This window comes from Neoarius graeffei, chromosome 3 (assembly GCF_027579695.1).
Source record: "Neoarius graeffei isolate fNeoGra1 chromosome 3, fNeoGra1.pri, whole genome shotgun sequence".
Classification (NCBI taxonomy): domain Eukaryota; kingdom Metazoa; phylum Chordata; class Actinopteri; order Siluriformes; family Ariidae; genus Neoarius; species Neoarius graeffei.
The window spans coordinates 22,941,453-22,956,689 of NC_083571.1; the positions used below are offsets into that span (position 1 = coordinate 22,941,453).

The following is a 15,237-nucleotide window of genomic DNA, read 5'->3' on the forward strand; positions in this document are numbered from 1 at the left end:
GGAGTTATGGCCTAGTTGCCAGCGGGGGATATTATGTTCTCAGAGCACTCTTGTTAAAGATATTGCAATAATTTTCATCCCGACTTAAAAAAAAAAGAGCAAAAGAAAGAAAATCTAGACTTTTCCATTATGTATACTTTGATCAGAAATATATATATTTTTTGTTTATAGTTGCATTTGATGATGTCCATGGAACAAGTTAGTTCCTGTTATAAGACCTACCTACAAACAGTCGTTCCTTCACCAGCCTCCTTTTTCCTTTTGTGATGTGAAGACAAAGAAAAAAAATTGTAGCTTCTCACCTTTTAAGCAATTAAATTTGAGAATTCATCAGCACTGTGCTATAATGACATATAATATTGACGCGTGGATTTTTTGATCTTAAGGTCTAGTTAAAATCGTCTGGTTGGCTGTAGCTTGTTCATTCTGGAGCAGCAGGTTTTCCAAGATACAGTAATTGTTTTCATGTCAGGTGGTCTGTACCATTTCTTTTTGTCAGGCTCGTGCGGACTCGTGTTCACCCTCAAAGATCAGCCCTCGAACAAGCAGTGCAGGAACTAAGCCGAAGGAGCCTTCACCGAAGAAGAGTCCTGTAAAAGCCAGTTCCAAACTGGCTCTGATGAAGAAGAGAGCTGACGAAGAGGAGGAGCGGCAGAAGAGTGAGAAGAAGGAGAAGAAAAGCAAACTCGTTATCTCTCCGAAGAAAGAGCCAGTAGCACAAGGTTCATCGGAGACAGCGGCCACACCCAAAACAAGTACTTCTGCAGGAAGCGCAAAACATATTTCTACACCCAAGAGTGGAGGCGGGAGTAATAAGACCTCTCCTACAAAACCAGAGGTAAAAGCGTAACGGAGAAAGTAAAGGCCTACATTAAAATCCTATCTATCATAGTGTCGATTATTATTATAATCTTACATTAATAAGATGTCTTCATGTTTAGCAATAAGTGCAACCCCAAGTCTAAAAAAAAAAAAGTCAAGACGCTGTGTAAAACATTAAATGAAAACAGAATGTGGTGATCTGCAAATCGTGGAAACCCAATATTTAATTGAAAATAGTATAAAAGCCAATATATCAGATGTTGAAACAGAAATTTTATTTATTTATTTTTAAATTTGGTGCCAGCAACATGTTTCAAAAAAGTTGGGACAGGCACAACAACAACAAAAAAGTTTTTTGTAATGTTCAGAAAAAAAACAAAAAACCCAACTAATTTGGTTAATTGGCAGCAGAGGCGGAGTGTCTCAGAAGTAAAGATGGGGAGGGGTTCACTGCTCTGTGAAAGACTGCATGGGCAAACAATGCAATAATTTAAGAATAATGTTCCTCAATGTAAAATTGCAAAGAATGTGGGGATCACATCATCTATGGTACATAATATCATTAAAAGATTCAGGGACTCTGGGGAAATCTCTGTGTGCAAGAGACAAGGCTGAAAACTGACATTGGAGGCCTGTGATCATCAGGCCCTCAGGCAACACTGCATTAAGAACTCTGGGCCCGAGCTCTTTTACGATGGACTGAGGTGAAGTGGAAAATTGTCCCGAGGTCTGATGAATCAAAAGTAGAAATTCTTTTTAGAAATCATGGGCAGCACGTCCTTCAGGCTAAAGAGGAGACGGGCCATCCGCCTTGTTATCAGTGCCCAGTTCAAAAGCCAGCGTCTGTGATGGTATGAGGGGGCATTCTTGCTCATAACATGGGTAACTTGTACATCTGGGAAGGCATCATTAATGCTGAATGATATATATACACGTCTCAGAGCAACGTGCTGCCATCCAGACAAAATCTTTTTCAGGGAAGGCCTTCCTTCTTTCAGCAAGACAACGCCAAACCGCTTTCTGCACATATTAAAAGTGCAGGGCTCTGTAGTAAAAGAGTCCAGGTGCTAAACTGGCCTGCCTGCAGTTCAGATCTGTCTCCCATTTAAAATATTTGGTGCGTTACGAAGTGCAAAATATGACAAAGGAGACTCCGAACTGTTGAGCAGCTGAAATTTTATATCAGGTAAGAATGGGACAACATTTCTCTTTCAAAACTACATCAGCTGGTCTCCTCAGTTCCCAAACGGTTACAGAGTGTTGTTAAAAGTAGAGGTGATGCAACATGGTGGTAAACATGCCCCTGTCCCAACTTTTTTGAAACGTGTTGCTAACATCAAAATCAAACTGAGATTATCTCATCTCATTATCTCTAGCCGCTTTATCCTGTTCTACAGGGTCGCAGGCAAGCTGGAGCCTATCCCAGCTGACTACGGGCGAAAGGCGGGGTACACCCTGGACAAGTCGCTAGGTCATCACAGGGCTGACACACAGACACAGACAACCATTCACACTCACATTCACACCTACGGTCAATTTAGAGTCACCAGTTAACCTAACCTGCATGTCTTTGGACTGTGGGGGAAACCGGAGCACCCGGAGGAAACCCACGCGGACACGGGGAGAACATGCAAACTCGGCACAGAAAGGCCCTCGCCGGCCACGGGGCTCGAACCCAGACCTTCTTGCTGTGAGGCGACAGCGCTAACCACTACACCACCGTGCCGCCCAACTGAGATTATATATTTTCCAAAAAAATACAATTTCTGTTTCAATATTTAATATGACGTCTTGAAATTTCATTGAAAACAGTCTAGGGTGATTTGTAAATCATCACATTCTGTTTTTATTTACGTTTTAAACAGCATCCCAACTCTTTTAGATTTGGGGTTGTCGTTCTTAAACATTTTTTTTCCATCTGTGTCTCATTTCTCTTGATAGACCAGTCCAGAGGACTCTGAGAAGAAGCGTGTGAATTCTGCAGCGTATCGAAACTACCTGAACCGAGAAGGACCTCGCGCTCTGGGCTCTAAAGAGATTCCGCAGGTAATAAAAACAAACCCATACTTTTACACATTAAGAAAAGTTTACTTTAAGAGCGTTCGCTAAAATCAGACTCCTGGTTAAAAATAAATGTAAGAAATCCAGAAGTCGGCTTATTAGCTGCGGGAAGTCCAAAAGCCAGGGAGTCGGCGATTGAGTTCTGTTATTCGCTGATGGGTGTGATTGGCTCTGCATGCTTTCAGTCCACAAGGTTTTCCAGCTTGCTTGTTCATGGAATTATGCAATGCTGCATACAAACTAAGCAGGGAGACAAATTAAAGCAACATAAAGTTTGTTAGGAAGGTGTTGGGTCACCACGAGCTGCCAAAACAGCTCCGTACATTTTGGCACACATTTCTCTGGGACTGCACTGGACTGGTGAACACTATTCTTCCCAAAGATATTCCCTCAACTGGTGTTTTGGAGTTTCATAGTGCTTAAGAGCACTAACATCACTCCAAAATCTCCCAAAAGCGTTCCATCAGATTGAATTCTGGTGAAAGAAGGATATTACATTTGTTTGTTTTCATTCTCATCACACTGTTTAGTGAGCCCTCATGCCCTGTAGTTGGGGGCAGAGTCCACTCCTATAATGAGACAAAAGTTTCATTATACCCCCGCGCCGAAGGGGGTGGGGAATACTGGTTTACCTCTGTCCGTCCGTCCATATCTCTGTATTCCGTCTGTCCAAAACACCCCTTTTCTCAGCAACCACAAATCATAGCCATTTGGTACTTGGTACCGAGCTTCAGCTTGGGATTCTATACTGTGTATACCGCTTTCAGGTCTGTCGCACATCGACTTCCTGTTTACCAACTGAATGTATTTCCGAAACATATTGCGTGGATTTACAACATTTTCACGACACTTTTCTCAGCAACTACAACTCACAACTGCTTGATATTTGGTATTGAGCTTCAGTTGGGGGTTCTATACCGTGTATACCGTTTTCAGGTCTGTCACACATCGACTTCCCGTTTACCAACTGAATGTATTTACGAAACATATAGTGTGGATTTTGACGCTATTTCAAGAAGCAAAATGCGATTTCAAAATGCCAGTTTACCAGAATGCTATTTGAAATCCCTGGGGAGGACACTGCTCTTTAATTACTTACTTGTTTCAGGGTTAATTATTTGTTGAAGTCAACATTCATAATAAGTGTCCTATTCCTTCGATTGCTTGCGTTCTGTTATAAGCGAGAGTGGGGGGGGATACGTCCGTGAGCAGTTGATCTTGTAATAGGATCATCATAGAATTTGAAAGAGCTTTGCAGTGATGATTCACTTTTAAGGGGACAAGTGGACCCAAAACCATGTTAGCAAATTAATGTATACGTAAAGAACCCAAAGACGGCGATCTTTCTTACCATCTGCATGCGATACATCCTTTATACTGTCTGAAGAACCCATTCTAGACAGGCTGCTCTGACATAGAACTGTTGTTTCCGTCTCTGACACCAGCTTGTTAAATATCACAGTATATACACTACCGTTCAAAAGTTTGGGGTCACTTTGAAATGTCCTTATTTTTGAAAGAAAAGCACTGTTCTTTTCAATGAAGATCACTTTAAACTAATCAGAAATCCACTCTCTACATTGCTAATGTGGTAAATGACTATTCTAGCTGCAAATGTCTGGTTTTTGGTGCAATATCTCCATAGGTGTATAGAGGCCCATTTCCAGCAACTCTCACTCCAGTGTTCTAATGGTACAATGTGTTTGCTCATTGCCTCAGAAGGCTAATGGATGATTAGAAAACCCTTGTACAATCATGTTAGCACAGCTGAAAACAGTTTAGCTCTTTAGAGAAGCTATAAAACTGACCTTCCTTTGAGCAGATTGAGTTTCTGGAGCATCACATTTGTGGGGTCGATGAAATGCTCAAAATGGCCAGAAAAATGTCTTGACTATATTTTCTATTCATTTTACAACTTATGGTGGTAAATAAAAGTGTGACTTTTCATGGAAAACACAAAATTGTCTGGGTGACCCCAAACTTTTGAACGGTAGTGTATGTGCTATTTACCAGCTGCGAGGTCCGTATCTTGAAAGTATTCAAGGCCAAGGTCACGGTATTTCACCATACGGACCGACCTTAAGCTGGTAAATAATATATTTATTTTTTTCTTTACCAAATTCTACCAGAAAACGAGAGCGCCCGAAAGGGAAAACCGAGCCGAGCCGCCATGTTGAATCCTCATTCACGGCTGTAATGCAAATTGCTTCCTCCTCGGTATACAAGTGCACTTCCATGGCAGGAAAAAAACTAAGTTACATTTTGTCGCCTATGTAGTCCCCTATTTATACAAAATTGAGTCATTCAGGATTCAGCCATGTTTTTGCTCAGCGTTAGCAAGTTACAGGTTTTAGCTTTCTCCTGAAATTTTTTCTTTTATTTCTTCTTCCTCAGGGTAGTAAAACTCGCTTTCGCTGTGAACACTGTCGTTATCGCTGTCCATGCTGTAAAATTAAAGCTATTCTCCTGAGAAATGCTGGCAAAAATTTATAAGACTTTTTGATTATCTTATAGATAAATCTTGTATTTAAAAAAAAAAAAAAAAATGTTGACAAAAAAATTCTACTATGTATGTTGTTGTTGTGAACGAGCGAGTCGCCCGGGGTCCGTAACTGGGGTCTGTATCATAGGATACGGACCCACTCGCCAGCCAATCAGAGCGCAGGGTTTGATGGAAACCGCACCCGCGAAAAAAATAAATCTTGTTACTTATTCTCTTTTGTATTGTACTGACTTTATAGATGGATGGATGTTGATATTTTTGTTGTCTTGTATTTGTGCGTGTGTGTTAGGGAGAGGAGAACTGCCTTGAGGGTTGTGTGTTTGTGTTAACGGGTGTTTTGGAGTCTATGGAGAGGGAAGATGCAAAGTCACTAATAGAGCGCTACGGTGGGAAAGTCACAGGAAACGTCAGCCGGAAAACCACCTACCTGGTGCTGGGCCGAGACAGCGGCGCCTCCAAGACTGAAAAGGTCTTTTATTCTTCTCATCCTGAGCTCCTCCTGCTCCTGCTGTTCTTATCTCTCCTTCCTCTGACTGGTTTGATGTCACTATCTGTCACAGATTTTGAAAAAAAAAAACCAACAACTCATTCTCTTTTCTGTTTATCTGTTTCTCAGGCACAGAGTTTTGGTACCAAGATCATAAATGAGGACGAGTTACTGGAATTGATCCGAACCAAACCAGGCAAAAAGTCCAAATACGAGATCGCTGCAGAAGCTGAGGTTTGCCAACATGCACGCAATGAGAATTTATTCTGCATCCCTGCAAAACTTCTTGGCACATGATAACTTGGACCGACTTATTAGCAAATTAATGAATAATTATGTATAGTTGTTCAACCTTCTGGACGAATTTGGTCAGTTTCATTTTTGAACTGACCCACAAGAGACTGCCAGTTAATTATTCAGCAGTGCTCAGTGCAAATTGTTTGATTTGAGCTGAGTAAAATGAGACAATGCACTGTTTTGCACCCAGTCTGATATCACAGTGCTGGAAAAGTTCAGATGAATTCGAATCTTTCACATTTCCTTCATCAGGGCCGGTTCTGCCCTAATCTAGCCTGGGCCCGCCCATCCTAAGCGTGACGCAACACGAGGGCCTGTTGCGAGCTTAGTCTGGCCAGGCAAGCTATCTACAGCTAGCCTGGGAAATCCCATGCTGCTTTGCACAATCGTTCCGATCTGAAAAGACAGCATGGAAACTATGGTCTAAAGGCTCGCCTGAGTTAGGGAGCCAATCAGAGAGTGGGGAGAGGTGGAAAGACAGTGACACGTACTACTCGACAAACGGAAGCTTGTAGTTTATTTGGGACTGTTTACGGATCACATTTAACATGGCAGCGAGCGATACGAACCAAACTTTCGATCAGGCTTTAGACACTGTTCTGAATAGTTTAGAGCGAAAGTTTGTTTTAAAAAAAAAAGAACAGCGTTTGGCGTTACGGTCTTTCTTCGCCTCTTCATCTTCTTCGTCGCTCTAACTACGTCACCGGGTACAACTGCCATGATTGGCCATGGGCTACGTATACGCCAAATGATAGACATTCGCAACGTCCAATAAACGGCCGTTGACAATCGTAAACCACACCTCCCCTATGAGAAATTCAATAGGCGGATTCCAGACCATATTTCACTTGTGATATGGTCTGGTGTTAACCAGACTAATCTACAGCTCTTCCAAGCTCCTGAAAAATCGGGAACCAATCAACTTTGAGCATCTCCAACGGCCCTGGGTAGAGGCGTGTTCAAGGCACTGACGTAGTAGAACTGCGACCGGAAGCCATAGATTTTTTACAGAATCTATGCCGGAAGCGCTTCATTCACGCTTCCGCATCTATTATGCATAGATGCTGTATTGAAAGCATTCAACGGGAAGTTCTCATTGAAAACGGAGCAAAGAGCAGCCCTGGAGGTATTTATTGAAAGGAAGGACGTTTTCGCCTTGCTCCCGACCGGCTTCGGTAAGAGTTTAATCTACCAGTTAGCCCCGTCGCGTCGCATACGTCAGAGGAAAGAGTGATGTGATTGGTTTAAGCTTCGTCACAGCCTTTTCTGGCTTCGACCAGTAGCAAACTGAGGCATTTCAGGGAGGCGAGTCAACCACGGGCTCTGGGAAACGGTTGGGCTTAATATCTTGGCCAGACCAATAGCTCGGAGAGCTTAGAAGTCGCGTTAGCCAGGCTAGCCCTAATCTGGACCCGGGTGCAACATCGCATCCTACCTTAAAACTGTATGCGTCGTGTCTTGGCTGTCGCAAATCTGGTGATGTCTTTGTAATCCACTTGTCTTGCAGTTTGGTTTTCGATTGACAATACAGCCAATGCAGACAGTCTTATTTTCTTTCCTTTTCTGAAAACCCGATTTGTGTCCAGACATTTTGTTCTGCTACCAACAAACTAACTCGTCAGGTCTCGTCTCTCGAGCTCGCGATGATTCCCGTGGGAAGGGCAACAACTGATACATTTTTACAAACAACCAATAAACAGCCAATAGGGAGGTTGCAACGTTCAGGCTCTCCTTTGCTCAGAGACACTCAGTAATGCACTTATTCAGGAACAGAGAGAACTCTTTATTTTTTATTTTATCTTATTTTTTGGGGCCCCTCTCCACACCAGTCCCGGGTGCAAATGCTACCCCTCCAGAACCGGCCCTGTCCTTCATATGTTAGTGGATATAAAAAGTGTACACACCCCGTTAAAATGATCGGTTTTTATGATGTAAAAAAAAATGAGACCACGATAAATAATTTCAAAACTTTTCCCACCTTTAATGTGACCTATAACCTGTACAATTCAAGTGAAAAACAAATCTGTTGGGGGGGGGGAATAAAAAACATACAATAAGCTGGTTGCACAAGTGTCCACACCCTTAAACTAATACTTTGTTGAAGCACCTTTTGATTTAATTACAGCATTCAGTCTTTTAGGGTCGGAGTCTATCAGCCTGCCACGTCTAGACTTGGCAATATTTGCCCACTCTTCCTTGCAGAAGTGCTCCAGATCTGTCAGATTGCGAGGGCATCTCTTGTGCACAGCCCTCTTCAGGTCACCCCACAGATTTTCAACTGGATTTAGGTCTGGGCTCTGGCTGGGCCATTCCAAAAGTTTAATTTTCTTTTGGTGAAGCCATTCTTTTGTTGATTTTGATGTATGCTTGGGGTCATTGTCGTGCTGAAAGATGAAATTCCTCTTCATCTTGAGCGTTCTAGCAGACGCCTGAAGGTTTAGGGCCAAAATTGACTGGTATTTAGAACTGTTCATAATTCCCTCCACCTTGACTAAAGCCCCTGTTCCAGCTGAAGAAAAACAACCCCAAAACATGATGCTGCCACCACCATGCTTCACCGTGGGTGTGGGGTTCTTTTGGTGATGCGCAGTGTTGTTTTTGCGCCAAATGTACATTTTGGAATTGTGGCCAAAAAGTTCAACCTTGGTTTCATCAGACCACAACACATTTTCCCCACACGCTTTTGGGAGAGTTGATGTATTTTTTCGCAAAATTTAGCCAGGCCTGGATGTTTTTCTTTGTAAGAACAGGCTTCCATCTTGCGACCCTACCCCATAGTCCAGACATATGGAGAATACAGGAGATAATGGTCACATGTAGTACACAACCAGTACTTCTCAGAAATTCCTGGAGCTCCTTCAGTGTTGCTGTAGGCCTCTCGGCAGCCTCCCTGACCAGTTTTCGTCTTGTCTTTTCATCAATGTTGGAGGGACGTCCAGTTCTCGGTAATGTCACTGTTGTCCCATATTTTCTCCACTTCTTGATGACTGTCTTCACTGTGCTCCATGGTGTATCTAATGCCGTGGAAATGTTTTTGTGCCCTTCTCCTGACTGATACCTTTCAACAATGAGGTCCCTTTGATGCTTTGTAAGCTCTCTGTGAACCCTGGCTTTTGCTGGAGGAGGCAACTGAGTAAATGTCTGAACTTTATTTGGGGTTAATGAGAGTCATTTTCATTGATGGCAGGTGTGAACCCTAAAAGACTGAATGCTGTAATTAAATCAAAAGGTGCCTCAACAAAGTATTAGTTTAAGGGTGTTCACACTTGCGCAGTTAGCTTATTGTACGCTTTTTATTACCTCGCCCGGGATGGAGTCCACTAAGGGATGAGGTATTTTTTTTTTTTTTTAAACGACATTACGGGAAAACGGCTGGACCAATCTTCATGAAACTTTTAGGATAGATGGGCATTGGTCTCAAACAGAACCTCCACAATTTTGAGGATCATCCGGTCAAGGTCAAGGTTTTTGTGGCTACTGCCTCATATAGAGACGGTAGCCACTATGTCATTGTGCTGTAAAGGCCTCTGCATGCTCTTGCGACAAGGCTTTCGCAGATAGCTTTTCGCAGACAGTTGTAATTTATCGTTGAGCGGGGAGTAATAGGCGTGCGCGATGTTATTCACCGGCACAACGCAAGGGGGCGCGAAGTCGCGAAATCGCTAGGAGTAGTTGGTGGGTGTGGTTAGTGGAGTGTTTATCCTCCGGTTACTTATAATGACGAGAACTTTTTTTTTTTATAATGACTAGAACTGGAGTCGTATAGATGTACGTACTTCCTCAATCAACCGCTCTTCGTGCTGCTCCATCTTCGCTCATGTTTTTAAAAATGGCGGTCGTGAAAACAAAACAAACCGGGAAAGTAGGGAAGCGGAAGTGCGTGTACAGCGGATGTAGAGTGGACCAATCAGAGCCCTCTTGTCTGCGACGCTGTCTGCGAGGCTTCTGCGGTGGTCACAATTTTTGGGAGGTGCGCGCAGAGCGTCTGCGAAGGTGGGGGGGCTACGCAGACGCTATCTGCGGCGCCGTCTGCGAGGACTGGGTTGTCAGCATAAATTGGCCTTAAGAGTGTAACAGTCGTGCAGTACGGTGTGTTCTGATTGGCTGAGAACAGTAAGCAGTACAGTGCATTCTGATTGGCTGAGAGCAGTACAGTGCGTTCTGATTGGCTGAGAGCAGTACGGTGCGTTCTGATTGGCTGAGAGCAGCAGAGAATCAGAATCAGAACCATGTTTATTGGCCATATGTTCACACACAAGGTCAAGGTCACCAAAAAGGTCAAAATCGTTTTTTCACGATATCTTCCTTCATATTCATCATAAGTGCTACCAGGTGAGGTTTGTTTTGCCTGACAACACTTGGTTTTTGTTTTTCCCCCTAACAGGTTTGTTTGTTTTTCAATTGAATTGTACAGGTCATAGGGCACATTAAAGGTGGGAAAAGTTTTAAAATAATTTTATCATGGTCTCAGGTTTTTCTGATGTAAAAAAAATAAAATATATATATATATATATATATATATATATATATATATATATATATATATAATTTTAATGGCGTGTGCACTTTTTATATCCACTGTATATAACTATCTGATTTATAGAGGCATAAAAATGAAAAATAAAATCATGATAACTTATCTCAGAGAAGTACGTGTGATAATTTATCCTGATGTCAATATTATATTGTCGTATTCCCCAGTCCTATCTTTTGTTTGTGTTTGAATCACACTAATAGTTGCTCCTTGCTGTAGAACATGGCTTCAAGTGTCCGTTAAAGCTTTTCACCTTTCCACGTTTCAGAATAAAGCCACTAAATCAAGGACTCAGAGCTCTAAAAGCAAAAGCACCCCTCCAGGGTGCAAAGTCTCACCCCAAAACCCCTCTACAAGCAAGAGCAGTCCTTCGCCAGGGAAATCTCCGCCATCTTCTACCCCTGGAGCTTCTCGCCAAGGCCCTTCATCCGAGGTCAGAAAGACTCTGGAATTTGGTGCAGGAAAAAGCACGCCCTCTGTGGCACAGGATGAGGGCAACAGCTTGTTGTGGGTGGATAAGTACCGCCCCCGCAGTCTGAAGAATCTGATTGGTCAGCAGGGTGAGCAGAGCTGTGCCAATAAGCTCCTGAAATGGCTGAAGAACTGGCATAAAATTCACAGCGGCAGTTCAAAACCAGCAGGTATGTGCGCGTGTGTACACATGAGCTCACAAGTTGGCATGTCCTGATATGCTGTGTGTGGTTTTGTATGTCTTTGAAACTAGGCTTATATGATGATATAATAACATGTCGTGAGCTAATAAGCTGCATAAATGTTTAAGCGCTTAAGTGGTTGTTACTATAATAGAAATATTATAATTGAATGCACTAGAAATATTTTCATTTCTTCCTAGCACAAATGTGGAATTTATGTAGAAAGTAGGTTAAAAAAAATCCTTCAAAGCTTTTTCATCTCTACCCATTTAAGTGTTCGATAACTATTTTTCACAAATCTTAACTAACGCACCTTTAAAGCTCGACAGCCTTTCGATTTCATAAAATAGGTCAAATTTAGTTCCCTCTGAAATTTGGTCATTGTGATATATGTTTATTTCTGTAATATCTCACAAAATATCAGGCCATTCTGTGGCTGGGAAGTTATTTAATTTTGAGGGGATTCCTTAGCAAATAATTTGCATGAAATCGCTCGCTTCATGCGCTCAAGCAGACAGAGGAAGTCCGTGTGGGTGTGTGCGCATGCGCAGGTTTACCTTTGACTGTGCACTGACAGTTACATCATCCTGTCGCTAAACGAACAGCTGATCACACCAAGGTGCTCGCTGACCGCCGATATTTATTAGTTTGGGCCTGCGTTTCCTTTCCTTTGCAACATAACGTCTTTTCTTCTCACTTTCACGTTTCATTCGCACACTCCCGTCCTCCATTTTCCTCTCCTGTTTCAAATTTGTATCCCACAATGCCTTGTGCGAACGGGAAAAGCCCACCACGTGAAGCATGACGTACAGATGCAAAAGTTTGGGCACCCTTACTGAAAATGTCTGTTACTGTGAATAGTTAAGTGATCAGAAGATGAACTGATCACCAAAAGGCATAAAAGGTAAAGACGGCACATTTCTTTTCAGCGTTTTCTGCAACATTTGTGTATTATTTTTGTTTTGTACAATTGGAGACTGAAAAAAGAAAAGGAATACCATGTGAAAGTTTGGGCACCCCAATACATTTGAGTTCTCAGGTAAATTTTACCAAGGTTCCAGACCTTAATTAAATTAATTAGCTTATTTTTCAAATTCTTCGTTAGGAAAGGTCAGATGATGCAGATTTCAAAGCTGTATAAATTCTCTGACTCCTCAAACTTGTTCCTAAAATCAACAGCCATGGGCTCTTCTAAGCAACTCCCTTGCATTCCGAATAATAAAATAATTGAAGCTCACAAAGCAGGAGAAGGCTACAAGAACGTAGCAAAGTGTTTTCAGGTAGCTGTTTCCTCGGATTGTAATCTCGTCTCTCGTCTTCTTCCGCTTATCCGGGGCCGGGTTGCGGAGGCAGCAGTCTGAGCATGGAAGCCCAAACTTCCCTTTCCCCAGACACCTCGGCCAGGTCCTCGGGAAGAACACCGAGGCGTTCCCAGGCCAGCCGAGAGACATAGTCCCTCCAGCGTGTCCTGGGTCTTCCCCGGTACCTGGAACACCTCCCCAGGGAGGCGCCCAGGAGGCATCCGAAAGAGATGCCTGAGCCACCTCAGCTGATTCCTCTCGATGTGGAGGAGCAGCGGCTCTACTCCGAGCTCCTCCCGAGTGACTGTGCTTCTCACCCTATCTCTAAGGGAGCGCCCAGCCACCCCGTGAAGGAAACTCATTTCGGCTGCCTGTATCCGCGATCTTGTTCTTTCGGTCATTACCCAAAGCTCATGACCATAGGTGAGAGTCGGAATGTAGATTGACCGGTAAATCGAGAACTTCGCCTTTTGGCTCAACTCCTCCTTCACCACGACGGACCGGTAAGGTGACCGCATCACTGCGGAGGCCGCACCGATCCGCCTGTCGATCTCATGCTCTGTCCTTCCCTCACTCGTGAACAAGATCCCGAGATACTTAAACTCCTCCACTTGAGGCAGGACTTCCCCACCGACCTGGAGAGGGCAAGCCACCCTTTTCCGGTCGAGAACCATAGCCTCGGACTTGGAGGTGCTGATTCTCATCCCAGCCGCTTCACACTCGATTGCAAACCGCCCCAGTACATGCTGAAGGTCCTGGTTTGAAGAAGCCAACAGGACATCATCATCTGCAAAAAGCAGAGATGAAATCCTGTGGTTCCCAAACAGGATTCCTTCCGGCCTCTGGCTGCACCTAGAAATTCTGTCCATAAAGATTATGAACAGAACCGGTGACAAAGGGCAGCCCTGCTGGAGTCCAACATGCACTAGGAACAGGTCTGACTTACTGCTGGCAATGCGAACCAGACTCCTGCTCCGTTCGTACAGGGACTGGACAGCCCTTAGCAAAGAGCCCCGAACCCCATACTCCCGAAGCACCCCCCACAGAATACCACGAGGGACACGGTTGAATGCCTTCTCCAGATCCACAAAGCACATGTGGACTGGTTGGGCAAACTCCCATGAACCCTCGAGCACCCTATGAAGGGTATAGAGCTGGTCCAGTGTTCTGCGACCAGGACGAAAACCGCATTGTTCCTCCTGGATCCGAGGTTCGACTATTGGCCGAATTCTCCTCTCCAGTACCCTGGAGTAAACCTTCCCTGGGAGTCTGAGAAGTGTGAATTCCCCTATAATTGGGGCACACTCTCCGGTCCCCTTTCTTAAAAAGAGGGACCACCACCCCAGTCTGCCACTCCAGAGGCACTGTCCCCGACCACGTGATGTTGCAGAGGCGTCTCAGCCAAGACAGCCCCACAACATCCAGAGACTTGAGATACTTGGGGCGGATCTCATCCACCCCCGGTGCCTTGCCACCGAGCAGCTTGCTAACCACCTCAGTGACTTCGGCTTGGGTAATGGACGAGTCCACCTCTGAGTCATCAGCCTCCGCTTCCTCAATGGAAGACGTGACGGTGGGGCTATCTCCTCAATCCCACCGTCAGATTGTAATGTTATTAAGAAATGGCAATTAACAGAAACAGTGGAGATCAAGGTGAGGTCTGGAAGATGAAGAAAACTTTCTGAAAGAACTGCTCGTTGGATTGCTAGAAAGGCAAATAAAAAACCCTGTTTGACTGCAAAAGACATTCAGAAAGCTTTAGCAGACCCTGGAGTGATGGTGCACTGTTCTACTATGCAGCGACACCTGAACAAATATGACCTTCATGGGAGAGTCATCAGAAGAAAACCGTTCCTACATCCTAGCCACAAAATTCAGCGTCTGAAGTTTGCAAATGAACATCTAAATAAGCCTGATGCATTTTGGAAACAAATCCTGTGGACTGATGAAATCAAAATAGAACTTTTTGGCCACAATGTGCAAAGGTATGTTTGGAGAAAAAAGGGTGCCAAATTCCAGGAAAAGAACGCCTGTAAAACTCTGAAGCATGGGTGTGGATCGATCATGCTTTGGGGTTGTGTTGCAGCCAGTGGCACAGGGCACATTTCATTGGTCGAGGGAAGCATGGATTCGAATAAATACCAGCAAATTCTGGAAGCAAACATCACACCATCTGTAAAAAAGTTGAAGTTAAAAAGAGGATGGGTCCTACAATAAGACGATGATCCAAAACACACCTCAAAATCTACAATGGAATACCTCAAGAGGCACAAGCTGAAGGTTTTGCCCTGGCCCTCACAGTCCCCTGACCTAAACATCATTGAAAATCTGTGGATAGATCTCAAAAGAGCAGTGCATGCAAGACAGCCCAAGAAACTTGTAGAACTGGAAGCCTTTTACAAGGACGAATGTGTGAAAATCCCCCAGGTAAGAACTGAAAGATTATTAGCTGGCTACAAAGTGTTTACAAGCTGTGATACTTGCCAAAGGGGGTGTTACTAGGTACTAACCATGCAGGGTGCCCAAACTTTTGCTTCGGGCCCTTTTCCTTTTTTGTCATTTAGAAAATGTAAAAGATG

At 43.8% G+C, this 15,237-nt stretch overlaps 1 protein-coding gene across 1 annotated transcript in view; it reads left to right on the forward strand.

Annotated features, from left to right (window-relative positions):
- rfc1 (replication factor C (activator 1) 1) overlaps positions 1-15,237 on the forward strand; it is a 121,225-nt gene that overhangs the window by 40,099 nt on the left and 65,889 nt on the right. Inside the window, exons 8-12 of the mRNA XM_060916518.1 lie at positions 500-838; positions 2,764-2,868; positions 5,676-5,855; positions 6,003-6,107; positions 10,973-11,345. Coding sequence (XP_060772501.1) covers positions 500-838; positions 2,764-2,868; positions 5,676-5,855; positions 6,003-6,107; positions 10,973-11,345 — 1,102 coding nt within the window. The remainder of the gene's footprint in view (positions 1-499; positions 839-2,763; positions 2,869-5,675; positions 5,856-6,002; positions 6,108-10,972; positions 11,346-15,237) is intronic.